The sequence below is a fragment of the Panicum virgatum genome, chromosome 9K (assembly GCF_016808335.1).
Source record: "Panicum virgatum strain AP13 chromosome 9K, P.virgatum_v5, whole genome shotgun sequence".
Taxonomy (NCBI): domain Eukaryota; kingdom Viridiplantae; phylum Streptophyta; class Magnoliopsida; order Poales; family Poaceae; genus Panicum; species Panicum virgatum.
The window spans coordinates 54,960,207-54,986,740 of NC_053144.1; the positions used below are offsets into that span (position 1 = coordinate 54,960,207).

At 47.9% G+C, this 26,534-nt stretch overlaps 3 protein-coding genes across 3 annotated transcripts; all 3 read left to right on the top strand.

Annotated features, from left to right (window-relative positions):
* Positions 1 to 8,450: 8,450 nt before the first annotated feature.
* Positions 8,451 to 10,199, top strand: LOC120652413. The gene is made up of 2 exons (XM_039930227.1): positions 8,451 to 9,019; positions 9,102 to 10,199. The coding sequence occupies exons 1-2, from the start codon at positions 8,573 to 8,575 to the stop codon at positions 9,738 to 9,740; spliced, it is 1,086 nt and encodes a 361-aa protein (XP_039786161.1). The 5' UTR covers positions 8,451 to 8,572; the 3' UTR covers positions 9,741 to 10,199.
* A 413-nt stretch (positions 10,200 to 10,612) lies between these two features.
* On the top strand, positions 10,613 to 11,637 carry LOC120652414. The gene is made up of 2 exons (XM_039930228.1): positions 10,613 to 10,996; positions 11,128 to 11,637. Exons 1-2 carry the CDS (start codon positions 10,690 to 10,692, stop codon positions 11,145 to 11,147), a joined length of 327 nt encoding a protein of 108 aa, XP_039786162.1. The 5' UTR covers positions 10,613 to 10,689; the 3' UTR covers positions 11,148 to 11,637.
* Positions 11,638 to 17,899: 6,262 nt separating this feature from the next.
* On the top strand, positions 17,900 to 18,693 carry LOC120648809 (phylloplanin-like). The gene is made up of 2 exons (XM_039925459.1): positions 17,900 to 18,138; positions 18,207 to 18,693. The coding sequence occupies exons 1-2, from the start codon at positions 17,976 to 17,978 to the stop codon at positions 18,479 to 18,481; spliced, it is 438 nt and encodes a 145-aa protein (XP_039781393.1). The 5' UTR covers positions 17,900 to 17,975; the 3' UTR covers positions 18,482 to 18,693.
* The last annotated feature ends 7,841 nt before the right edge of the window (positions 18,694 to 26,534 follow it).

Below are 26,534 nucleotides of genomic sequence, written 5' to 3' on the forward strand. Positions count from 1 at the left end.
TAACGCGCTTACGTGGTTAGTTTCCTGCAGAAGAACGTAGAGACAGATATAAATATCCATTTCTGGACCCTTCATGCCAGCACACACGAACGGCCCCCATGTGTCCTACGCCACACGGGTAACGCATATGCAGTTTCCCACATATTCACACATACATTACCATCCACTATAGAGATGGCACCCAGACGTTCGACGCTGAGTGGGCAGCGCTGCATACGTCATAACAACGTATTCACTTCCCGTACACTCGCCTTACGGGACATCCAAGGGTAGACGTGTCCCAAGGGTCATGGTCATGGCCAACCGCATGACAGGTTTACATCTCGTAACATTGCCTTACGAAATGGCCGTGATCACAATCACACAGCATGAAATCCACACTCCATATCAGGCGGCAGATAGCGACAGGCTCGTTTGAATTGAGCCTTATCACCTCCTCGTATGCTCATCATATGGGACCCGCGCACGTATGAAACACGTGGGCTATTAAAAAGGACTACCAGAATGCTTACCTTGCTTACCTCAGCGTAGGTGCGTCGTTACAGAAGTAAGGTTTAACAAAAAGTAAAAGCTGGAAGTGCTGGAATAAAATAGATACTTAGTTGCCACCTAACTTATATAACATATTTAGGGCATACGAACTATCTATCTTATTCCTTAGCGCATCTAGCGTCAACTTTTCGAAAAACCCGAAATCGTTGCAAGGTAAGAGTTACTTAACGTAATTAAGTACACCAGTAATCACCCCAGTGCAATTTAGAGCTCTGATGCCAGCTGTAGCAGCACCGTCCAAATTAAACCGGCTTAAATGCACTAACCATCATCTTAATACTTAATCAAGTCACTGTGCACTTAAAACGGTGTAACCTGACAGGCTGTCGGGTAAAATCCCGATTAAACTACTGTACTCCAGGATCACAATTGCACTTAGACCCGTACGAAGACGAGCACAGGTGATACCAGCATACAGAAATCTTCAATTTAATTTACAACACTGGTTTTACATAAAAGGTTCGAATACAAACGACAGAGTTTAAAACACAGTGGAAGTTTAAAACTGAGTTCGAAATACAATACGATAACCACGACGACGATACAAGGTGAGCTCCACATCCTGCCCACCGATGTGATGCCAACCTGCCCAATCTTCACTGGGAAGACGGGGCCCAGTCGACGGTCCAACCCGGAGGAAGCGGCTGTCCAATCCAGGACGCACATACCTCCTCGAAGTCAGCGGGAACGCAACCTGCTCAAGAGGGTTACAACAACAACCCTAAGTATGCTAATACTCAGCAAGGCTTACCCGACTTTGGGTATACTTAGCCCCTTACCTCGACATGCAAAGCTTTTTAGCTCTGGAGTTCTTTTGCTGAAAGGCTACTAGCAGTGAGTCCTTACTTTCAATATTTTAGCTCCATTTAGTATAGCGAGTATTAACTATATTCGCCTAACATCTAGAGCACACATAGTAGATCAGATTAAAGTCTTCAAACAACAGGTGCAACATTCCACCGCTACCTTCAATACTTATTCCACTTCTTACTACGATGTGACGCAGTGACCAAGGTTCTCTTAACCGAGAGAGACGGCGAATCGATCCGATTTAACCTTGCAAGGTGGACCTAACTCACACGACACGCGTAAACCCCGTCGGGCCACACACGTCAACTGTTCCCATCATCACCCCGACGTCTGAATCACGCCTGCCAAAACCCGGGTGAAGGGTCCCTCACGGCGAACTCCCAGAGAACCTGGAGGCGACATACAATCCAACACCCGCCATCATCCCACTCCCAGAATAGCAGGTCGCGATTCAAAGTATCGTTGCAAATCAGGTAATTAGCTTACCGGTTTCGACTACCTCCTACTTCCGGCATGTGGTTAGTACTGTTCAAACTCAGTCATCAGGGCCAACAACGGTACGGTCCTCAATCGACACAGGCGGGAGTTCATTTTCTCATCTAATCCATAGCAATATTTCAACTCATTCCTGCCCAGTCTCCAATCTTTTTACTCATCAGCGCATTTCAAAGCCAAAGCTAAGGAATCAAGATCCTAAAACTCGCGAGTGACAGTAATCACTCGACTTCTACCGAAATCCTACTTAGCAGAGCATTTCTATCGACACCTGCATACTAGTATAGGCCCACGGTACCTAGGGAAAACATGCATACTATGGTTCCATTCAACTACTAGAACATAAATGCACAGTACTTAAATAAACATTGAATAATTTAAATTATGGTTATGCTCCGGGGCTTGCCTTGTAGGTCAGCGGGGTTAACGAAAACCTTTGGAGCGGGCTCAACGGCGTCCTCCTGCTGCTCTCCTGCTCGTGACTCCTGGACCGGCTCAGCAACTAGCTCGTGGACAGCTTTGTTCGCGGCGTCTACACGAATAAAATATGCTATGCAACCGTTAGGACACAGAGCAATGCATAAGAGCTTATGATGCGAATCCAAAGTTCAAACATTTAGCCTGAAGTGTTTCCTTCCAAAACAACTACTACTAACTTGCTTAGAGCAGCAAGGAGTGAGACAGAACTAGCTTTGCTAAAGTTACACATGCATGAAATAAACAACTAACAACAACTACATAAAGAAAAGAGTAGCTAGGAGCAAAGATATAAGTAAAAACCTAACTTGTATACAAGCTCTAGCAACAAGAATTTACCAGCTTAACGTGATAACGATAAAGCATGCCACAGAATTTTTCCAACATTAAATGCTGCTAACAAAGCATTAAATAACCCTTAGCATGGTAAAAGGAACATAAAAAGATCTACCCAAAAGTGCATAGCAATAGGTCATGAAACTTTTACATTGGGCTACACATGAAAGGAGAAAGCCACTGCGAATTTTTCATAATTTTTAGAGCCATGGAACTACCGACAATAATTAAACAAGGTTTAAAGCAAACTGAATTTTCATCACAGCAAAAGTGATAATTCATAGGCACAAGTATTTTTCCTCAGAAGCTTGTGATTTTAGAAACCTAGCAAAATTTATTTTGTATTTTTAGCATTTTTCTACGAATTTCTATGCAATTACGACGTTTCAGCCGAGATAAATTAAAGAAAACACAAAAGATAAAAGGGGGGCTGACAGCCGGGCCCCACTTGCCAGTGGGCGCCGGCCCAGCTCGCCCCCTCCTCTGCTCTGCCCCGCGTGGGCTGTGGCCGGCATGGCGGCCTGCATCGCTGCAGCGGCGGCTTCCGGGCCCTCCCGCGGCTCGCCGGCGGCGCGGCCTGGCCCGCCCGCGGCCCAGGCAGCCCGGCAGGGCCGGCGCCCGCGGCGGCGCGGCAGGCCATGCACGCGACGCGGCTCGCGGCGGCGCAGGCGCAAGGCGTCGGCGGTGCGCGGCCGTTCCGGCCCGGCCGGCGGCGGAGGCGGGTTAGGCGGCGGGGGTAGCGGTCTACGGCGGCTTGCGGCTGCGGGGCGCGCGGCGGTGGCCCGCGAGCTGGCGCAGGGAGGCCCGGCGGCGTGCGCGCAGAGGCGGTGGCGCGGCCACGGCGGCGCGGCGGCGCTGCGGCTGCGATAGCGCCGGAATCGGAAGGGGAAACGGACGGGGAGCAAGAGGAGGTCGCGGGGGATCTCACCGGGGGCTCGTTTTGGGTGGGGAAAGGCCGGAGGTGGGTCGTCGACGGAGAGGCGAAGCTCTGGCATGGAGCTTCAAGGGTGGATGGCGTTCTGCAAGCTCGATTCGGTCGGGGTAGGGCACGGTCGCGTTCGTTGAGGGATGGACGATCTTCGGGGCGAGGTGTAGTGGCTTGGAGCGCGATGAATCGAAGCGGGGTGGCGAGGAACGGCCGGTACGACGAGCGACGGCGGCTTCGCTCGGTTCTGCCCGCTCGAGCTCGACCTAGCTCCGAGGAAGGAGAAGGGAGGAACGGAACGAGAAGCTTCGAGGCGTCCGCGTGGCTAAGAGCTGCGCTCCACGCCGAGGTCGGGCGCGATTGCCGACGCGTGGCGTCGCTCGCCGACGGCCAACGGCGGTATGGGCGTCGGGGGCGTCAGAGTGCTGAGCAGGAGTTCCTCTGTTCACTCGTTTAAATGATTTTAGCCCGAGTTTGACCAGTTGAAACTCCAAATTTCATATGGGAACATGAAATTTAGCCAAAATAAAAGTTGTAGAGAAAAAGGAGATCTACAACTTTCGTTTTGGGCGAAAGTTGATTTGGAGCTCGGATCGATGACAAAAACGAGATCGAAAACGGCTAAGACCAAGATTAAAACGCGGACTCGGTTATCGCTAATGACGCGCTTAAGCCAAGATTAGCGATTAAACACGTGGTTAGAGAGTACGATTAACACAGGGGTGTTACAGATATGAGCATTTAAGTTCAATAGAGCATGGCTCAATATGCATGAAGCACAATCTATCTAATCACTCTTATAGAGTTGTTTGTTCATATTGATCGTGAGGAACATTCTCTTAAGAGTGTTAACTCCACGTGAGACTACAAAAGATAGACTTGCAAACATGTTAGTCTCAAAATCGCAAGCCATATGATGAACTCCCCCTAAATGTGTGAATTTAGTGTTTGAATCACCAAGCAAATGTATGCATATTGATTTTGACATAATTGGGAAGTTTACCCTATAGCTTGTATTCATAGTACACATATGAAATACATATCTCATGAAGTTCATGTACCATGAAGGGTGACTTTGTGTAGCTTTCTACACTCTTATCAAACCATGTAGGTTGATTATGGGTTAGAATCATGACACAGCAACCCACCATATATAACACTAGGAGATGCAATATAAGCAAACATTCTAGCAAAAGCAATAGAGCTACATGATACTTGAATTGAAATATAGCTTCCATTACCTTATGGGGGACTTGGGCAACAAATGTCCAAATATTGAGCTTAGCTTGTTTTGGCTTGAACCTTCACTTCAACTAGTAAGCTAAGCCTCCAAATCCCCCGTAGCCGTTCTTGGCTTTAAGTTTCTTTTGGAACCCACACCATTTGAGGCCTTTTCATGTTAGTGATGATGTCCTTGGGCACCCAAATGGAGTGGTTCCAACTCCTTTCGTTCTTCCCAACCTTGTGAGCAACTACCTTGTCATTGGTCTTCTTTTTTATCACATAGGAGGTGCTATTGCTTTTGTTCCTTCGGTTGGGCTTGGTGTAGATGAGAGAACTCTTGATTGTGATCTTCTTCTTGTTCTTCTCATCCGGAAGATTCTTCCTTGATTGATGACACTTGTTGGACTTGTGGCCTTCTTTGTGGCACTTTGAGCAAGTCACGGTTGACCTCTTCTCAAACTTCTTCACCATGTCTTCACGGTTATCTTGAGAAGGTTGGACATTGCTCTCTATGTCTTTGCCCTTCAATCTATACAAGTCTTTCATGAGCCTTTCCACTTCTTACTTAAGCTCATCATTTTCCTTGGCAATAAGATCATCACATGATTCTATAATAATATTCTCATAGAATTTCTCATTGCAAGGGTTAGAGCTAGAATCATCAATTAAATTAATGCAAGAAGTTGAAGCATCTACCCTAGAGATAGGAATTGCACAAGGGATAGTTTGCTTCATTTCCAAAGAGTCATTAGTATCATTAATGCTTTCAAATTTTAATTTGAGCTCTTCATGCTCCTTGCTAAGTAATTTAAATTTGCACATCAAATTTTCAAAATTTGTAGTAAGAGAAGCATTTAGATTATTGAGAGCATTAAGGTTTTTAATAACTTTTGATTGCTTCTTAATGACTTTTTGGTGCTAGTGAACAAGGTCAAAAAATTCATCAATTGAAGGAGAGTCGGAGTCATCATCACTTACATCCCTATCCATACCTTTTGCCATGAAACAAGTGTTGGATGATGATCCTATGCGAGTGGTGAATTTCTTGTTTGATTCATCACTTGAACTTGCACTTGATTCTTCAACACCGCTTACCCATTCACCAAATACGGCATATGTTTCATGCTTGGGCTTCTTCTCCTTCTTTTGCTTGTTCTTCTTGAACTTCTTCTCAACCTTCATAAGTTGATGGTGAGGACCATCTTTGAGGAAGACCATATACCCCATTGAGTTGATTTCCTTCATGCATTTGTCCATCTTCTTTACTTGCTTGTAGAGGTTGGGGTTCATTGGCTCTTTTTCATCATTTGAGGAGTTTCTTGCATCCTCTTCTTCCTCATCACTTAAACTACCTTTAATGGGCATCTTCTTTAACATGTTGAGATGTTTGCATGCAAGTGCGCTATGTGTTGGTGAAGAAGATGACGCTTTTGCCTTGATGTCATTTCGTAGCTCATGGGCGATCACCTTGTTGAGGACTTGATTTGGTGTCATTGTGTCTAGCTCTTTCTCATATAGAATTGTGGTCACCAAATCATTGTCCGGCCTTCGGAGTGAGTGAAGGATCTTGCGAATGGTTCCAAATCTTCAATTTGCTTCACGCCTAAGGAATTAACCTCATTCACAAGAGTATTCAATCGTGAGTACATAGATTCGACATTCTCATCATCAAGTTGCTTAAAGCTATTAAGCTTATCAATAAGAACATGATATTTTTCGTTGGCAACATCCTCCGTGCTCTGATGGTTCTCAATGATAGTCTTCCATACCTTTTGACCATTTTCATAAGAATAAACACGATTGAACACATTGTCACTAAGAGAAGACAAGATTATGCATTTGGCGGTGACATCATTTTGCTTCTCTTGTTGACTATTATTTTTTACCTCTTCACTCACTACTCTCTAAACGTTTAGCCCCGTCGCTTGGAGATGAGCTTGCATCAAAACCTTCCATCGTTGGAAGCCAGTGCCGTCGAACCGTGGAGCACCGCCTACCGACCTAATAAGTCAGTAAACACAAATTTGCCAATGGAATTGGTTTTCTTTGTGAGAGAAGTGAGAACCTGGCTCTGATACCAATTGAAAGCGATCGGATGCTCTAGCCTAAGAGGGAGAGGGGGTGAATTAGGCACAATTAAAACCTTAACCTATAACTCCAACTAGTTTGCACAAAACTTAAACTAAAACAAGCTATTTAGATGTGCAACTACAGTTCACCTTAGTGTGCAACTTTCATCTCAAAAGAGTTTTACAACCTATAGCCAATCCAAACAAGATACTACACTAAGAAAGTAAAGGCATACAAGTTGCAATAAGAAAAATAGAAGCTTAAAAAGAGGGATGAGAGGAAGCAAACTCTCGACACAAGAATTTATCCCGTGGTTCGGTTTACCACAAAGGCGCCCCTACGTCCACGTTGTTGAACCACTCACTAAGAGTATCGCTTCCCGGCAATCAAGTCTCTTCCGTGAACACAATCACGGTCACCTTGACCCCGATCTTCACTAAGGGAGATTGCCCACGAAGGAGGGGTCTCCGTCCCCCGCATAATGTCGTCGACGTCGCTCCACACCAACCCGGAGGGTCGTTGACTTGCCGGCGAGCCACAAATTGCTCCAAGGGGCTGGCGCACCGTAATACAAGTGTGGTTCACTCTAGAACTAACCACAAGGATCTCAACCTTGCTTGTTCACTCACTCAAGAGCTAATCTAGCACTCACACTTTACAAAGCTAGTGCTAAAACTTAAGGATATGATCAATGAGCTCTTGTATGGCTTGGAGATGTTTTTGGATGTGTGTGTATGACTTTTAGCAACTCCAGCAATCTTCAAATAGCCGGGGGAGCACATATATATATAGGCCACCAACTCAAACTAGCCGTTTGTAGCCGTTAGCAGCTTTTCTGCGTGGGCATCGGAAATTCCGGTGCTTCTACATCGGTTCTTCCGGTCACTCACAGGCTGAAACTAGCCGTTGGCTTCTCTGAAGCTTCTACAGCTGAGTTGGCACCCATCGGTTGAACCGATGCTATGGTGTCGGTTCAACCGGTGACTCTTGATTATCTTGTAGTCGTTGTCCTTGCTGACGTCATTACACCGATGCTATGCTCCGAAGCACCATCGGTTCAACCGGTGCTAAAAGCTTGGCTCCTGCGGGCTTGACATTGTCTCTGGAACATAGTACATCCAATGCACCGATGTCTAGCTTGATGCCGTCGGTTCAACCGGTGACCTGGTTATCTTGACTTAGTCTTCGCTTGATCTCCTTTTGGTGCTCAGACTTGCACCGATGTCAGGGCGCCATAACTTTCGACAACCAACGGATGCACCGATGCTATGGGCATCGGTTCTTCCGGTGCTACTGATTTCAGTAGAACTCGTCCAATTCAGCGTTTATTTGAGTTCTTTCTTCGTGTTTTGCTTTGCATGATCTTTTTACTTCATCCCTGGGATATAGAAATGTTCACTTAACTAAATCATTAGTCCCATTAATTGTGTTGTCATACGATCACCACAATCACTCGAAATAATATAAATGGTGTCACTAAAATCACTCGAAATAGCATAAATGGTGTCATATTTTATAAATAGTGACATGTTCTTTGCAAGCGCCCCCGTCGGAGGCCGCCCCGGTCCCGACGGCCAGTGCACGCATCGCCGTCGGCCATCCCGGCCCCGGCGACCACCTTCCACCGCCGGCGGCAGGTCCAGCCCCGGCGTCCACCGCATTCGCCTCCTCGCTCCAGATCCAATGGCTAATCGCGAGCTGGAGAATGAGTCCGAGTGTGACGGCTCCCCACCGACGGATCTGCCTCCGTTGGCAGCGGCCGCGGTGGCGGCGGATCTGGCATTTGCGCAGGCTTCTGGATCCCGGTCACCCGGCGCACAGCATCTGGTGTCGCCCACCCCCCATGCCGGATCTGCTTCGACGGGAGGAGTTTCTGACTCTACTCCTGACTGGCTCCACTTCTCGGCATCTTCGAGTGATGAAGACTCGCCGCGGTCGTTTTTGGCTCACCAGAAAGGCAAGCAGGTCGCGTCCCCGCAGGTGGAGGAGCGTCACACGCTGGGTTCCAGCGGCTTCGTGGCTGACGCCCGGCGTGCTCCATCTAGATTCATGGCAGATGCTCGGCGCTGCTCCTCGCCCTCGGAGGTGGTCGTCGCCCGTACGCCTCCAACCGTCGATACTGCCGCTGAGGTGGACGGCTGGGTCGAGGTTCGCCGACGTTGGCGCCGGCAGGTCCGTCAACCTCGTACCCCTCCCCGACCCTGCCGCTGAGGTGGACGGCTGGGTCGAGGTTCGCCGACGTTGGCGCCGGCAGGTCCGTCAACCTCGTACCCCTCCCCGACCCGTGCTGGCGGATCTGGTTGGTCGCTGCTTCAACTATCTGGCAAGGGACCATGTTGCGGCCGTCTGCAGATTTCCGTCCCGTTGCCTAAAATGTGGCTGGGAGGGGCATCAGGCGAGGTTCTGCAAGCGCGGTCGGGCTCTCAGGGGTGGGGTGCGGTGGCCTCTTCCCGCCCGCCTGGCGGCATCCCATCCCCGTCCTCTACAGCCTTCGGTCGCCGCAATCTCGCATGGTGCGGGACCTTCTCGGCGTGGTCGCTCTCCAGCATCTGACTCTACGCGGTCGGCGCGGTCGCAGTCTACCGGTCGCGCGCTCTCACTGCCGGAGATCTGCGTCCCTTCCCCGTTTCGTGATGAGGGTCCCCCTGCGTGGGAGACACTGCCATCGCCGGCTTCTTCCCCCAAGCCATTGGGAGATCCTTCACGCCGCCCACGGTCCGAACTCTGCTTCATTCCGCATTCGCAGGAGGTCGATGATGCTGAGGCAAGGCTCTCTTCCTGTGCCCTGGTCGCTATCGTGGGGGGGCACCCGCCCTTCGGTCTCGCCACTGCAAGTCGGTATGCTACTTGAAGAATTCTTTTCTGTCCAGCCTGGGGATTATGAGGTCTTTTGCTTTGAACCGGAGGATTTCCTGGTGGAATTCACAATGGCTGCTGCTGCAGATAGAATCCTACATGCTCATTATCCTACGGAAGCTCTGTTTCAGTTGATCTGGAAGAGATGGCGTAGACAGGCTACGACTTCCTTGGAATCTTTGCGATTCAGGATTTTAATCGAGTTTCGCGGGATCCCAGCACATGCCAGAAGCATATCCACTGCCAGAGTTTTGCTGGACACTTCTTGCTCAGACCTGGTCGAGGCACCGCCTGAATTGGTCGGGAATGATGGTAAGAAATTCTTCGTTTGCGCATGGTGTATCCATCCTGATTTGGTGCCACAAGAGAAAAAACTGTTTATTCAGGAACCGCCTGAGCCGTATGTGGAGTCTGGACTGTTTCTTCGCCCACATGAAATCATTCATTCAAAACACGATGGCCTGTGGTATCGAGTTCATATACGCATTGTTGAAATTCAGGACTGGAACCTATCCAGTGACTCCTCTGATGATGGCACACCGCCGGATAATTTTGATAGTGACGAGGATGAGTATCCTGGCTTTGAACAAAGGAGCCGCTACAAGCCTTGGCCGAAAAGAACAAGATTTGATGATGCTGCTGGCTCTGGTGGTGGTCCTCAGCTTGGACCAGGATGGGGACTGCCTTTCTTGGGGCACCCACTCAGTCAGCTATTCATTTGGTCGCGGAGGATTTTAACAGGACTACTTTTTGGGAACAACTGGCTTACTCCACTGAGCCACTAAGGTTGCCACTTCGCTTTGGTCGTGGGAAATCGGAGCGCCATGGCTGCTTGTGCAAACACACCCACAGCCTCCCCCCCCCCCCCCCCGCTCTTGCTGGATCCTGCGGCCACGCGCATCACCTCTAATGATCCTGGCCCTTCGCTGAGAGCATTTGAGCCAATGTTACTTGATGTCTTTGGACAGAGGGTTCCGCTGACTTCTAGAGTTGGACAGGATGGTGACGACAACGTCTGGTCGCACCCCCCCCCCTCCTTGCCTGTGTTTGAGGATCGATGGGATCCAATGCTGACTGAAGCGGCCATGAATGTCGCGGGGGCGCTGCGAGGCTCTGCATCGCCTCGGCTTTCTCCTAATGGTCATTCTGCATCAATTGACGTGGTGGACCAGGCTGTGGGTTCACTTCATCTTTCTGGAACATCGGTCGCATTGGAGTCGGTACGTTTTGATGTACATGGCTCTGTCCCTGGTATACGCTCCCCTTCCCCTGAATTTCGCAATGTTACGATCACTAGGGGGACGCGGGCAACCTTGCCGCTTCACATATTCGCTGACGCCTCAATAAACGATAATGCCGCTGAATTTGCATGATGTGTGCAGGGCTGCGCCGCCTCCGGTGATCGCGGCCTCACCACCAAGACATCGATCAAAGCAGCCACAACAGGGGACCGCCATCAGGTGCAACGAAAGGCTGGCGAAAAAGTCGCGTCACCGTGCTACAAAGCCGGCATTACAAGCACAAAATGTGATGATGAAGAAGCTTGGCCTAACGTCGGACAGTCATCCGCCAGATGCCTCTTGATATCAACAGTTCACGGATACCTTCTCTTCCACCCTAACTATCTCGCATTGCCAAGCCCTTGATGCTTTGCTACCCAAGGGTATGGGCTCTTTGGCAACGGAGGTGGCCGCACCAGTGATGGTGCCCTGAGCCTTTTATTGGTCGGTTCCCTGGTCTCTAACTAGTTAACCATGTCTAGTGAAAACTGTTTGATTTGGAATGTGCGGGGTCTAAACTCTCGGGCCCGACGCTGCGTGGTTCGTGAACTAATTGGCCAAGAAAATGGCTCCCTAATTGCTCTTCAAGAAACCAAACTTGATGCTTGCACTGATCGCTTGGCACTGGAAACGTGTGGTGCAGATTTTGATTTCTTTTCTCTGCCGGCGCATAATACTTGCGGAGGTATCCTCCTTGCCTGGAGAAGGGACGTTTGGTCGGTGACAAGCCCGATTATTCGGTCGTTCAGTCTAACTGCTAAGGTCACTCTAGCACATAATGGTGAATCATGGTGGCAAACCTGTGTATATGGTCCACAGACGGATCCCGAGAAAATTCTCTTTCTGGAGGAACTCAAGCAGGTTCGTACCATTTGCTCAGGTACCTGGCTACTATGCGGCGATTTTAACCTCATATATCAAGCACAAGACAAAAATAATGCTAGGCTTAACCGGTGCTTGATGACTAGTTTCCGCCAATTCATCAATGACGTTGAAATTCAAGAACTGCACCTTTATGGTCGTAGCTTTACTTGGTCGAACGAACGTGATAACCCGACTCTTGAGCGCCTGGACCGGGTCTTTGCTTCTGAGGATTGGGTGTCAACATTCCCTGATCATTATCTTTCGGCCCTGGGTTCTGAGTGCTCAGATCATGCGCCGTTGCTCCTCAAAACTGACTGCGCTCTGCCGCACTTCAAACGGTTCCGCTTTGAGAACTTCTGGCCTCACTGTGATGGTTACATGCAAGTTGTTGAGGAGGCCTGGAACGCCCCTTTGCCGTGGCAGGCGACAGATGTTGACGCCTTCAGGTGTCTGGACCAAAAATTTCGCAACACAGCCAAGGCACTAAAGAGCTGGAGTGCCAAACATGTTGGATCCGTCAGGTTGCAGTTAGCCATCGCTAAGGAAATAGTGTACCGATTGGACTGCGCTCAAGATTTCAGAATTCTTGCGCCTCATGAGCTGACCCTTAGACGCAAGGCCAAGTTGTGCTCTTTGGAGCTTGCCTCTCTGCAAAGAACTATGATTCGGCAGAGATCACGTATCTCCTATCTCCTACTTAGCTGAGGGTGATGCAAACACTCGGTTCTTTCATCTCCAAGCTTGTCACAGAAATCGCAAAAATCACATATGCAAGTTGGCAACAAATGAAGCGGTCCTTTTCAAAAATGAAGAAATGGCCGAGGCAGTGTTCAATCACTTTGTTAACATCATGGGGACAGCGGGCGAGCAAAGGAACTCAGTTAACTTTGAGGCACTGAATCTCCCATCAGTACACAATGTGAACCTTGACTTTTGTTTCAATGAACATGAAATTTGGCAAGCAATTGTTGACATGCCCACAGATAAGGCTCCGGGTCCGGACGGATTGGGATGTTTTTCAGAACAGCCTGGCCGATCATCAAGCATGACATCATGAGGGCCTTTCATGCTCTTTGGTCGCTAGATGGTCGCAGCTTCTATCTTGTTAACCAAGCTTACATGGTGCTGTTACGAAAGAAGCAGGACGCGTCTGCTATTGGCGACTATCGCCCCATCAGTTTAATTCACAGCTTCGCTAAACTTTTCACCAAGGTCCTTGCCCGCCGTCTCGCGCCTCTTATGAAGGACATTGTCAAGAACAATCAGAGTGCCTTCATCAGGACCAGGCTCATACACGAGAATTACAAAGCGGTGCAATCAACGACGAAGCTGTTACACCGCAACAAAGTGCCAAGCTCGCTGATCAAAATTGACATCGCCAAAGCATTCGACACGATAAACTGGAGTTTTCTTCTTAGTTTATTGCACCACCTTGGTTTCTCCAGGCGTTGGATTGATTGGATATCGATCATGCTGCCTTCGGCCAGTACCAAAGTGGTCCTGAATGGTTTGCCGGGCAGAAGAATATGTCATGCCAGGGGTTTGCGTCAGGGGGATCCTCTATCACCGCTACTTTTCGTCATTGTCATGGAGGTGATGAATGCCCTTGTGAAATTGGCTGATGATAGGGCTATCTTGCGGCCGCTCCACCACAAGATTAAAGAAAGAATGTGGCTATATGCTGTTGACGTCGTCATCTTTCTTACACCAGACCGGCAGGATCTGGGTCTACTAAGGATGATATTGAGTATCTTCGCAGGGGCCTCGGGGCTCACTACTAATTTAGCTAAGTGCTTGATTTCACCTATCCACTGTGACCTGGAGGCAACCGTCGCCCTACTCATTTCCCAGGCAAGATTGATCCATTTCCCATATGTTATTTGGGCATTCCACTCAGTCCGAGGAAACTCAGCAAATCTACACTTCAACCACTCATTGACAAGGTCGCGAATAGGCTGCCCACATGGAAGGCAAATATGTTATCAAAGGCAGGAAGAGCTGTCCTCATAAAAACTACACTTTCTTCGATACCCACTCATGTGGCTCTTGCTGTCAACTTATCTCCATGGGTAATTAAATGCATTGATGGCATTAGAAGGGGATTCTTATGGCAGGGAACTGGCTCAGCCAAGGGGGGGGGGGGGGGGGCACTGTTTAATTGCATGGCCACGAGTCTGCAGACCCACAGAGTTGGGAGGCCTTGGGATCTTGGATCTGCGTTTGTTTGGTTATGCTCTACGCATGAGGTGGCTTTGGTTGCAAAGGACTGATATCTCGAGGTGGTGGCTGCACCTCTCTACTGATGAAGACCAAATTGTTTAGGCAATGTTTCAGGAATCCATTTTTGTTGAGCTAGGGGATGGACACAAGGCGCTGTTCTGGTCTGATCGTTGGCTGCAAGGGCAGTCGTTGATGGATATTGCTCCCTGCCTATGTAATGCTGTTACTAGTAGGGTGAGAAAGGTGCGGACAGTGGCTCAGGCTTTACAAGGAGATCAGTGGATTGGAGACATCACTGGGGCACTGACGGTTCAGGTTCTGCTGGAATACCTCCAAGTTTGGGATCGAACGAGAGAGGTCGCTCTGACAGCAGATCGTGAGGATCAGAATTGTTGGAGGTGGACGTCCGACAAGATTTTCTCTACCTCTTCGGCCTATAGGGCTTTTTTCGTGGGTCAGCATCCTACAGAGGGGGCTCCACTACTTTGCAAATCGCGTGCCCCAGCAAAATGCAAGTTCTTCATCTGGCTTGTCATTCATGATAGGTGTTGGACAGCAGCCAGACGCAAAAGGCTTGGTTTGCAGGACGATGATTCATGTGTGTTTTGCACACAAATGGCCGAAACGATTGATCACCTGTTGATTGGGTGCTCTCTCTCACGCGAGGTCTGGTTTAAGGTGTTCCATAAGATAGGTTGGGACTTGATTACACCAACTTTTCAATCTGACAGGTTAGTGGTCTGGTGGGCCGATGCAAGGAAGCAAATTCAGAAAGATGACAGATGGGGCTTTGACTCTCTTGTGGTGTTAGTTTGCTGGATACTCTGGAAAGAGAGGAACGACAGAACATTTGATCACCGTACGAGGACGGTCCAGGAGCTGTTTGTCTCTATAGTAGAGGAGCTTGGCGCTTGGCTACAAGCGGGATTTAAACATCTTGAGTCGCTGCTAGTAGTTTTTGGTGGGCACGGGGGTCGCACAACATTTACAATGTAATCGTGTCCAAGCGCTTTTGGCCTTCCGAGGGGTTCTTATCTATGGAACCCCTTAACTGTTGTATTTTAACTCTCTCTCCTCTTAATGAAATATCTGCTCAGGCACGGTCGCGAAAAAAAAGGACTGGCGACCGCAATGAACCTCGTGCCTTATGTCGTGGCCCCACCTTCTCTATATTTGGCACTGCGCCACAGGAGCCCACCAGCTGTTTATCGGGCTGGGCGTCTCCGATCATGACGCGAGTTAAGGGCCCAGTTCGCTGTTGGGCCGACTGGTGGAGATCAATAGTAACATGAGCATCCTTAGCCTTAAGATGATGTTCAATCCATGTTTACTTAGCAAAACTTTGGGGGGATTATTGCAGCTAGTTTGGCAACTCCAGTCTGGGCGATCGAGTTGTACTCGATGCTAGATGAGAAGGACGAGACAGCAGCGTCCCTGAAAATTTTGGTTCGCGAGCCCTATGGATGCAATCACCACATCATGCTAAACCACTAACACTAGTGCAACAATACAACAGTGCTGATCTCTCTTAGGCTCGAGGTTTTGCTAGCTCAGCTCGCTTACGGCTCACCGATCACTCGAGATCAATCGAGTTGGTCTTCCTGGGCCTTGATCGATCGAACCAGATCTTCTCTGGTTCCTGTGCCACAACACATTTCCGTTCCTGTGTGCGGCTTCCGGCCGGCGACGAGCTGCTGACATGGCGGTGCGGGAGAGGGGCGAGCGGAAGGGGAGACCATGCCGGCAGCCGACGGATGCGTGCCGTTGGGCGGGCGCGAGAGCCCTGTGGGCGCGCGTACGCCGGAGCGGCGCCGAGAACGGGACGGAATGAAGGAAGCGGAGGCGGCGTGGAAGACGACGACGGGGCAGTGCTCGGTTCTACGGGAGGAGGCAAGGACGACGCCCATGGCTGGTACGGTGCCCGTTTTCCACCGCACGAGTCGAGCGCAGCTGCGACGCGCACTCCGTGGGCGACATGGTGTCGACCTCCCATTCGCGAACAGTGGCAAACAGCAAGTAGAGTCCCCTGTTGGCCACTCTCTCTCTCTCTCTAGGGGCCGGACTGTCCGTGCCCGACCCGGACTGGAAGTACGAGGGCACTCAGGCCAGAAAGTCCGATCCCTCTCGCACTTCTCGCTCTGCAAGCTCGGTACGGTACGGTGAATGGACACGAGCATGGCGTCGGACACCTACAAATACTGGGACCATGTGGGGCATCCCAAGACACAAGCTAAGCTATCCTGCATCGGACAACGTAGGGTAGCCAGAGAAATGGCGCCCAGGAGCCTTGCCCTCCTCGCCGCCCTCCTCGTCGCCGCCACCTCCGCCGCTGGCCAGGTGCGCGGCCTCATGCTGGCGCCGCTGGGCCCTGGGCGTGAGTCCCCTGGTTGGCTACGAAATCATCCACGGCAGAGTGCCGTGCCGCAACGGGAGCTCCATCGACGGAAAAGCGGGCCCGCCGTTCCCTTGTATGTGGACTTGCTATATATATGTATATATACATCTCTTTACATATATATATATAGAGAGAGAGAATAGAGAGAGAGAGAAGATTTATCTTCTCCTGGCCAACGATCTTATCATCTTTCCTCTACCTCACGGCCAGACGCCACCGTGGAGCTGGTGTGCCGCACCGTCAGGGTGCTCAACATGACGACGGACGCCGCCGGCCGCTTCGGCGTCTACACGGTCAAGATCCCCAACATCAACAACGTGCTCCACGACGCGCTCCACCGCCGGTGCAAGGTGGTGGTGCTCGCCCCGCTGGCCGCCTGCAACGAGTCCCTGGCCGGCGTCGCCGGGAGGCTGACCGCGACGCTGGAGCACCCGTCGCCACCGCCCGTCGGCCTCGGGATCGGCTACACGCTCGTCTTCACCGCCGGGCCCTTCTCCGTAGTCTAGATCGTGATCCTCGATCGGCTGGATCGGAGATGCTGCATGCACGCATGTCTGGCCATAGCTACGAATAAATTCGATCGAAGTAGTACCTTTGAATTATCGCAACTCAGGACATGTACAAAGTACGTAATAAATAACCTATCCGGCCGTACTGTGTGGCGTGCTACCAAGCACAGCACGTGTACTGCTCGAAGGATAGATGTTCGAGACAATGATAAGAACTATTTGAAAAGCTAGCAACTCATAGCTCAGATCGAATAAGAATGGTGATGAGGGTTTGAGCATCCCTGGCCTTAGTAGGATGATGTTCAATCTATGTTTAGTTAGCAGAACTTTGGGAGGATTATTGCAGCTAGTTTGGCAACTCCGATCCAGTCTGGGCGATCGAGTTGTACTCGATGCTAGATGAGAAGGCCGAGACAACGGTGTCCCTGAAAATTTGGGTTCGCGCGAGCCCCATGGATGCAATCACCATCATGCTAAACCACTAGTGCAACAATACAACGGTGGTGCTCAAAAAGAAGGACCAGAAAATGGGGCGGCAACGCCTGCTGTCACGGTGGAGCAAGCACTTGCCGACATCGCTTACTCTGGCCTCAAAATTAGAGGCACCGTTCTCGCGATTTCCGTGGTGCAGAGCTAGTCCAGATCGGCGCGACCGGTTCCAAAAGGCGCAAAAAAGTTCAGATTCACTGAAGAGGTCTTGATCACAAAAACAGGTTTTTGCCGTAGTGCAGTGACACTATTGTTGTTCACATTAACTTTTGATGATGCCGACAAGCTGAGAATTTCCTAGCCAAACAGCTGGTTTCATTCACCTGATCAAGCGGAGGTAGGGTCGATCTCTAGCATATAAATAAGGTGCCTCTGAAGCTCAGGTGCTGCAACAAGCAGTCGAGCAAGCAAGCTCTCAAAGGCAGCCAAAACCATCGCGCGCGCCACATTCCAGCTCCGATCCGGCTAGCGCAATGGCACCTAGAGCGGCCGTTCTCCTCCTCGCCGTCGCCTTGGCCGCCGCGGCGTGCGTGGCCGCCTCCGCCCAGACCAGGCCCGGCAGGCTCGTCGTTTCCGGCGTCGTGCCGTGCAACACCGGCATGCTGATCGACGTCGCTACTTCCCCGGCATTCCCAGGTAACCCTCTGAGCAGATGTTGTGTATAACGAAGTACTCGTACCTGACGGCGTTTTCCTCCCGTGCAGACGCGAAGGTGGAGCTGCGGTGCGGCGGCGGCGTGGTGGCGCGGGCGACGACGCGCCGCGACGGGTCGTTCGAGATGGAGGCGGACGCCGTTGCCGGCGCGCTGGGGGCGCTCGTGGGCGCCTGCCAGCTGGTGGTCGACACGCCGCTGGCCAAGTGCAACGCGACGCTGCTGGCGGCCGGGGCGCTGGTGTCCAGCCTGCAGGGCCCGCTGGCAGGGATGCTCGGCGGCGTCTTCCGCTTTGCCCCCGCCGGCTTCTCCTTCCGCATGAACTGATGTGACCACGATGACCTCGCTCGAGGAAACCGGATGATGGATGATGCATGTGCATCTATAAAAGACTAAAACAAATAAGAATAAGTAAAAACAAACTTTTACTTGTGTGCTAGTGGAATGGTGGTTATTGATCAGTATAGATACCTTAACTCTTAAACTGAAAATAAACGAACACCTACAAGCAATACGAGTGAAATGGAATCATCTGCTCAGGCACCCGTACTTCTGTTTCCTTTTTTTGGGGGGGGGGGGGGGGGGGGGGGGGTGGGGGGATTGGTTAATTCCATTAACTCATTGACTCAGTGATATCACTGGCTACCAGGTTCTCAACGCCTGGAGGCATGCCTTCCCAGTGTAGGACGGCATCCGGAGAACACTTACAACCTTGCGTCGCCAATGCGCGCACCACCTTATTACATTCTCTAGGACATGAACTTAAAGCAAAAGACAAATTCACGAGACATTTAGCTTCATAAGCTAGACCTCCTATGTGGGCTAAAGCAAACGAGTTTGTCTCCAGCGCCGTCTTGGCCAGCAATGAGTCTGTCTCCACAATCACCCTGCTCATACCCTTTTCAGCTGCCTTCCTGATGCCCGCCTGGCAAGCAAGGAGCTCAGCATGGAGCGCGTCCATCAGGTGCAGGCAGGACCCTGCTCCGGCGAGGACTACCTCTCCTTCCTCATTCCTGATTACATATCCCCAACCACCTTGAGCTGTGTTTGGGTGAAAAGCCCCATCACAGTTTATCTTGTACTCCCTCCGTTTCAAATTATAAGTCATTTCAAAAATCTTGGAGAGTCAAAAATTTTTAAGTTTGACTAAATTTATATAACAAGATAATAACATTTATGATACCAATTAAGTATAATTATATTCTTTGTTAGCTATATTTTCATATTGCACCTATTTGATGTCATAAATCTTTATATTTTTCTCTATAATTTTGGTCAAACTTTGAGATAGTTTGACTCTTCAAGATTCTTGGAATGACTTATAATTTGAAACAGAAGAGGTAGGTACCTTCTGTTTCTGATGCTTTGTCAGCAATCTTCAAGAACGTTAATAGGGACTTGAGTTCAGTCGATATTTCATTTACCCTTTTTTTTTCTTTTTTGAGAGGAATTAATAAATTCCATAAAACCGAAGATGCGGCGATACCAGTTTTGGGTGGGCTAGTTTTACCATATGGATTCGGCCCAACGGCTTCAGTCTGGGCCCAGCAGGATAGAACCCATGTTAGACCTCCACGTGAAATGGAACAGCGTTAAGCGGCAGAGAGAAAGAGAGAGATTGAGAGAGAGCTCTGCAGTGTGAAACAGAGTCCGGCCAGAGGAGAAATCTCTGTTCCATCTGATGTAAACTTTCTACGGGCGCACTACTATCTTTATTTTGAATCGTACATGTGTTATCTTAATTGTTTATCGAAGTTATATTTCTATAAATCTATTTTTAAATAGAGTAGCCTGCTTTAAATTATTTTTATGTAGGAAAAAGTCATGTCACATAGATTTCTTAATCATTTTCATGCCAGTTACTATCGATTGCATGAAATCAATCCACCAGTAACCTACTATCCACTATATTTTACTCCCTCCGTTTTAGAAGGTTGGTAGTTTTGACTTTTTCTAGGTTCACGGCTTTTCTACGGTAAATAAATGGAGGAAATATTTAGTAACCTTTGAGGGAGAAAATTGGAATAATCATTACGAGGGTGACAATCTTCTCCAATTGCTTGACAGTCATATGTTAGTTTTCTATGATAACTATTTGTAATTAATATGTTCATTTGGAATGATATTGTTAGCAATTTGCGAAAACTGGCGTGAAAAATAAAAGGTATACTTTTCAAACTATTGATTACCGCTTGAGGAAGCCATTCATTTCTCCTGGACCCAAGCATAACTTTCTTGTTTGGTCTGAGAAATAAAATAAAAGTTATTCTATTGTGTCAAGAGAAGTCTGTTTGAATCCACCAGCTAATTGTTACATAACTAATTTTAGCCGGTGGATCCAAATAGGATGGGTTAATACACAGTTAAAGTTCTTATAACTAACTAGATATTAACTATAACCTTTATAAAGTTAGCTGGACACCATCCAGTATAAATTCCAGCTAGCTAACTAGTGAATTAGCTGGGTGGATCCAGATACATCAAAACTAATTTGAATATTGAATGAATTGAAGTTGCTCCACGAAGCTTACTCGATTCCTGGAATCAAACATTTCACTAGATCGATCAATGGTACACCAACTATTAGTTTTCTAACGATTCCTTGATGCATTATTTGCACAGACGACTACCAGCACGTTCTCGAATAGGATTGAACTAATAATCTTTCACCATCGCGGACCTGACTTTTCAGCATCTATTCTTTAGGATCTATGCTTTGGGTTCCCTGTACGCACCGAGAGTAGTGGTGAAGGAAGGTGACAAAGGTTTGAGCATGCCGGAGATAACGCCATACGAAATTATTGGCCCAAGTGGGAGCTTCTCTCTCACCCGAAACGGTACGGCGGCTCTAGAGCGTGACCAAACTATTCGCGACATCAGACAGGGACGTCGGCCTCCGCCGCTCCCATCTTCTTGGCACTGTACGGCACGTGAACTGGACGGATTCCCCGGGGACGCCGGGCGTCGAGGTGGACGGAGCGGTCGGCGTGCCGCCACTGCTAGTAGCACACCACGCACGCCCTCCCCAATTAGTATCTCCATGACCACCCATTATCATCAAGACCATGCCTGCGGCCTGCCCACCTCATCCTTTTTTTTTCCCCACAACGAGGGATAACCCGGATTTCATTAATGAAAACGAAATCACAGAATATATGGTAAAACATCAGAGTATGGATCTGTTTGGAGGAGCTAAAATCAAATGCTAAACTTTAGCATATATTAGTATTTGTACAATGGTAAAAATTTTAAGTCTTGGCTAAAGTTTAACGTCCACCCTATTCAACATTTCTGTTTGGAGAAGCTAGTACTAAAATTTAGTATTTTTTTCTTCAGAAAAATAGATTTTTTTACCCATCAGCATTTGGATCCGACCTTAACACGTAAAGGACCCACGTACTACTACGGCCTATCGAAGCTCCTGTTAGCAGCTCAGCACAGAGGGCCGCAGCTGTACCGGAGCTGTTAGAAGCGACGGCGAACAAAACAATGAAAAATAGAAAGATCAAACCGTAGAAAAACACGAAGATTTAACGTGGAAAACCCCTCCAATGCGAAGGGTAAAAACCACGGGCGCCAGCCAGCAAGAACTTCACTATATCGGGTGTTTGTGTACAACGCCTAGCGGCGGCTTACAAGAGGAATAATAGGATTGATATTCTCCGGTGAAGCCTATGAGTTAGATATATAGGAGAGTCACGTGGTCTCCTCAACTTCTACTAGCAATGTGGGATTAAAAGTTTGCACCACATGGGCCTTAATGGGGCAAGCCCAAATTCCAACACTCTCCCATCAGAATTTGGATCACAATATAACATACTCCACCTTGAGACAAATTCCTTCTTGTAGCATATCAAAATCATCACCTGAACACAACAAAGAACAGAACTTCTGGCGCCAAATAGCCTCTTGGGCTAAACTGTCAAACCAACTAAGCTTGAGCAAAGCTCAAACTTAGCTACAGGAACTGGTTTAGTCATCATATCAGCTGGATTATCATGAGTACTGATCTTGCATACCTTCAATTTACCTTGTGAAATAACATCACGAACATAATGGTACTTGACATCAATATGATTTGTCCTTTCATAAAACATCTGATCTTTAGTGAGGCAAATAGCACTTTGACTGTCACAGAATAGATCAATGCAAGAACCAACTCCACACAGCTCAGTAAACAAACCTTTCAGCCAAACTGCCTCCTTGCACGCTTCAGCAATAGCCATATATTCTGCTTCTGTGGTAGACATAGTAACAACAGGCTGCAAAGTAGCCTTCCAACTCACAGCACAACTGCTAACAGTGAACACATAACCTGTGAGTGACCTGCGCCTATCCAAATCAGCAGCATAATCTGAATCCACATAACCAATGAGTCCCTGATCAGTTCTCCCAAACTTCAAACAAGAATCTGCTGTTCCTCTGAGGTACCTGAAAATCCACTGAACTGCCTTCCAGTGTTCTTTACCAGGATTAGACATGTATCTGCTAACCAAACTCATAGCATATGATAAATCTGGGCGAGAGCAAACCATGGCATACATCAAAGAACCAACAGCACTAGAATATGGAACTTTTGACATGTATCCAACATCCTCCTCAGAACTAGGGCACTGAACAGCTGACAATTTAAAGTGAGGTGCAATAGGAGTACTAACTGGCTTTGAATCATGCATATTGAAACGCTGAAGAACCTTGTTAATGTAATTATGCTGACTAAGAAATAATAAACCAGATTTTCTGTCTCTAGTAATCTCCATACCTAGAATTTTCTTAGCAACACCAAGATCCTTCATATCAAATTCACTACTCAACAATTTCTTTACTGTAGTGATTTCTTTTCTGCTCTTGGCAGCAATAAGCATGTCATCAACATATAACAGCAAGTATATAGGTGATTCCTCAACAATCTTAATGTAAACACAGCTATCATATTCAGATCTTTTAAAACCATGTAACAACATAAATAAATCAAACCTCTTATACCACTGACGAGGAGACTGTTTCAAACCATACAAGGATTTCTTTAATTTGCAAACATAATTCTCTTTGTTTGGCACTATGAATCCTTCTTGCTGATCCATGTAAATTTCCTCCTCAAGCTCTCCATGTAAAAATGCAGTCTTCACATCTAACTGCTCAAGCTCAAGATCATGCATAGCAACAATACTAAAGAAAGTCCGAATTGAGCTATGCTTCACAACTGGAGAGAACACATCATTATAGTCAACACCAGGAATCTGACTGAAACCTTTTGCAACTAACCTTGCCTTAAATCTTGGAGGCTCACTAGAAGACAAACCCTCCTTTCTCTTGAAGATCCATTTGCAGCGAACAGTCTTCTTTTTCTCAGGCAAGCTTACAATCTCCCATGTGCCATTCTTCTCAAGAGACTGCATCTCCTCATGCATAGCTGAGATCCACTTCTCCTTATCAACTGAATCAATGGCTTCAGAATATGTTGCTGGCTCACTAGCATCCTCCACCTGTTCAGCACAACTCAAAGCATAATAAGTCAGATTACACTCCTCAATTAAACGGTTTGGAGGTCCACAACTCCTCTTTGATCTGCGAAGAGCAATAGGTAAATCTACATCCTCCTCATGCTGCAAATCAGACTGTGAAACTGGAGGTGAGTGCTGAACAGTATCAGGAACACTATCTGAAACATCATTACCAACAACTTCATTTTCCTGGTCATCCATAAGCTCCACCTGCACACTAACTTGTGACTGCAATTTCTCAACTAAAGCATCATCTGTGGACAAACTGTCAGTAAACATCACAGATTCATTGAAAACAACACTTCTGCTCATAAAAGTCTTTCTAGTTTCAGGATTCCACAATTTATATCCTTTGACTCCCGAACCATAACCAAGAAACAGACATTTAATAGCTCTAGGCTCTAATTTTCCATTATCAACATGAGCATAAGCAGTGCAGCCAAAAACTCTCAAGTGTGAATAATCTGCAGGTGTACCAGACCATACCTCAATAGGAGTCTTCTTGTTGAGTGGAATAGAAGGCGATCTGTTGATCAAATAACATGCTGTATTAGCAGCCTCAGCCCAAAAACGCTTGTTCATATGGGCATTGGACAGCATGCAACGAGCCTTCGAGATGATAGTCCTGTTCATACGCTCGGCCACACCATTCTGCTGAGGAGTGTATGGTATGGTGTGATGCCTAACAATGCCTTCTTTTCTGCAATAATCATCAAAAGCATCCGAACAGAACTCTCCACCATTATCAGTTCGAAGCACCTTGACCTTCTTCTCAGTTTGCCTTTCTATCATAACTTTCCATTCTATAAAAGCAGCAAAAGTATCATCTTTGCTTTTCAGAAAATAAGGCTAGACTCTTCTAGAGTAATCATCAATAATGGTAAGCATATAACGAGCACCACCATATGAAGGCTTACGTGAAGAACCCCACAAATCAGCATGAACATAATCAAGTGTACCTTTTGTGGTATGAACAGAGGTATTGAATTTGACCCTCTTATGCTTACCAAAAACACAATGCTCACAGAACTTCTTGCCACTCAGAATGCAGCCATCCAGCAGGTTTCTCTTCATCAATTCTGCCATACCGAGTTCACTCATGTGTCCAAGACGCATATGCCAAAGGTCAGTCTTACTAGGTTCAGCATTAGCAACATTAGCAGCAGAAACAGAACCATGCAAAGTACAACCTCTGAGAACATATAAATTTGAAGGATTGAGATCACCCAGCAAACATACAAGAGAACCTTTAGATACCTTCACAACTCCACCTGAACCGGTGTATTTGAGTCCTTCTTTATCAAGTGTGCTCAACGAGATCAGATTTCTTTTCATCCCTGGTATGTGCCTTACATTCTTCAGTATGCGAATCATGCCATCATGGGTCTTGATCTGAACAGAGCCAATGCCAATAATCTCACACGGGTTATCATCTCCCATGCGCACAAAATCACCGTTCTGCAAAGACTCATAGGAACTGAACCAATCTCTATTAGTGCAGATATGAAAAGAACATGCAGAATCAAGAATCCACTCATCATGACCAGCAACACAACCAGCAAAGACAACCAAACAATCTGACTCAGAGTTTTCACCAGCAGAAGCAACACTAGCCTTACCATCAGATTTATTTTTCTTCTTCTCCTTATTCTGCAATTTCCAGCAATCCTCAATCATATGAGATTTCTTCTTGCAATACTTACAGAATTTCTTCTTGGGACCTTTGGACTGGGAGCGGCCTCTACCGTCATTGCTCTTGCCACGATCGTTGTTATCACTTGAGGATCTTTGCTCTGATCTGCCTCTGACATGCAAAGCGTCGCCCCTAGAGGGCGAGCCATATGTCTGCACCATGCCTTTCATCTTCTCCTTAGACTGGAGTGCCTCACAAACTTCCGCAAGGGTTAGTTCATCACGGCTTAATAGTATGGTGTCACGGAAACTTGCATAAGAACTTGGCAAAGAGCATAATAAAAGAAGACCTAAGTCCTCATCTTCATACTTAACCTCCATCGACCCTAGGTCAGCAACGATCTCCTTGAAGACAGATAGGTGACCCATCACCGAATCACCCTCCTGCATCTTAAGCGTGTACAGCTTCAACTTCATATGCAATTTACTGGTAAGATCCTTCGACATGCAGATCGATTCCAGTTTTAGCCACAATTCTGCAGCAGTCTTTTCCTGCAGCACTTCTTGTAGAATATCATTAGATAGATGAAGCTGAATAAGAGAAAGAGCCTTACGGTCCTTGCGCTTCTCCTCATCGGTCCACTCATCCTTCTTTTTCTTCCCGAATTTTTCCAGCGCCTCATCAAGATCATTGGTTTGCGCCAGAATAGCTCTCATCTTGACTTGCCACAGCGAGAACCTTGTCTTGTAGTCCAACATCGGTAGATCATACTCCATCGACGCCATCACGAAACCCAAACTTGAAACCACGGCTCTGGTACCACTTGTTAGAAGCGACGGCGAACAAAACGATGAAAAATAGAAAGATCAAACCGCAGAAAGACATGAAGATTTAACGTGGAAAACCCCTCCAATGCGAAGGGTAAAAACCACGGGCGCCAGCCAGCAAGAACTTCACTATATCGGGTGTTTGTGTACAACGCCTAGCGGCGGCTTACAAGAGGAATAATAGGATTGATATTCTCCGGTGAAGTCTATGGGTTAGATATATAGGAGAGTCACGTGGTCTCCTCAACTTCTACTAGCAATGTGGGATTAAAAGTTTGCACCACATGGGCCTTAATGGGCCAAGCCCAAATTCCAACACTCTCCCATCAGAATTTGGATCACAATATAACAGGAGCCACAACGCGAGCCACGGGAGTTCACTCCCCCACCACCAGGCCACCAGCTCGGCTCTACGG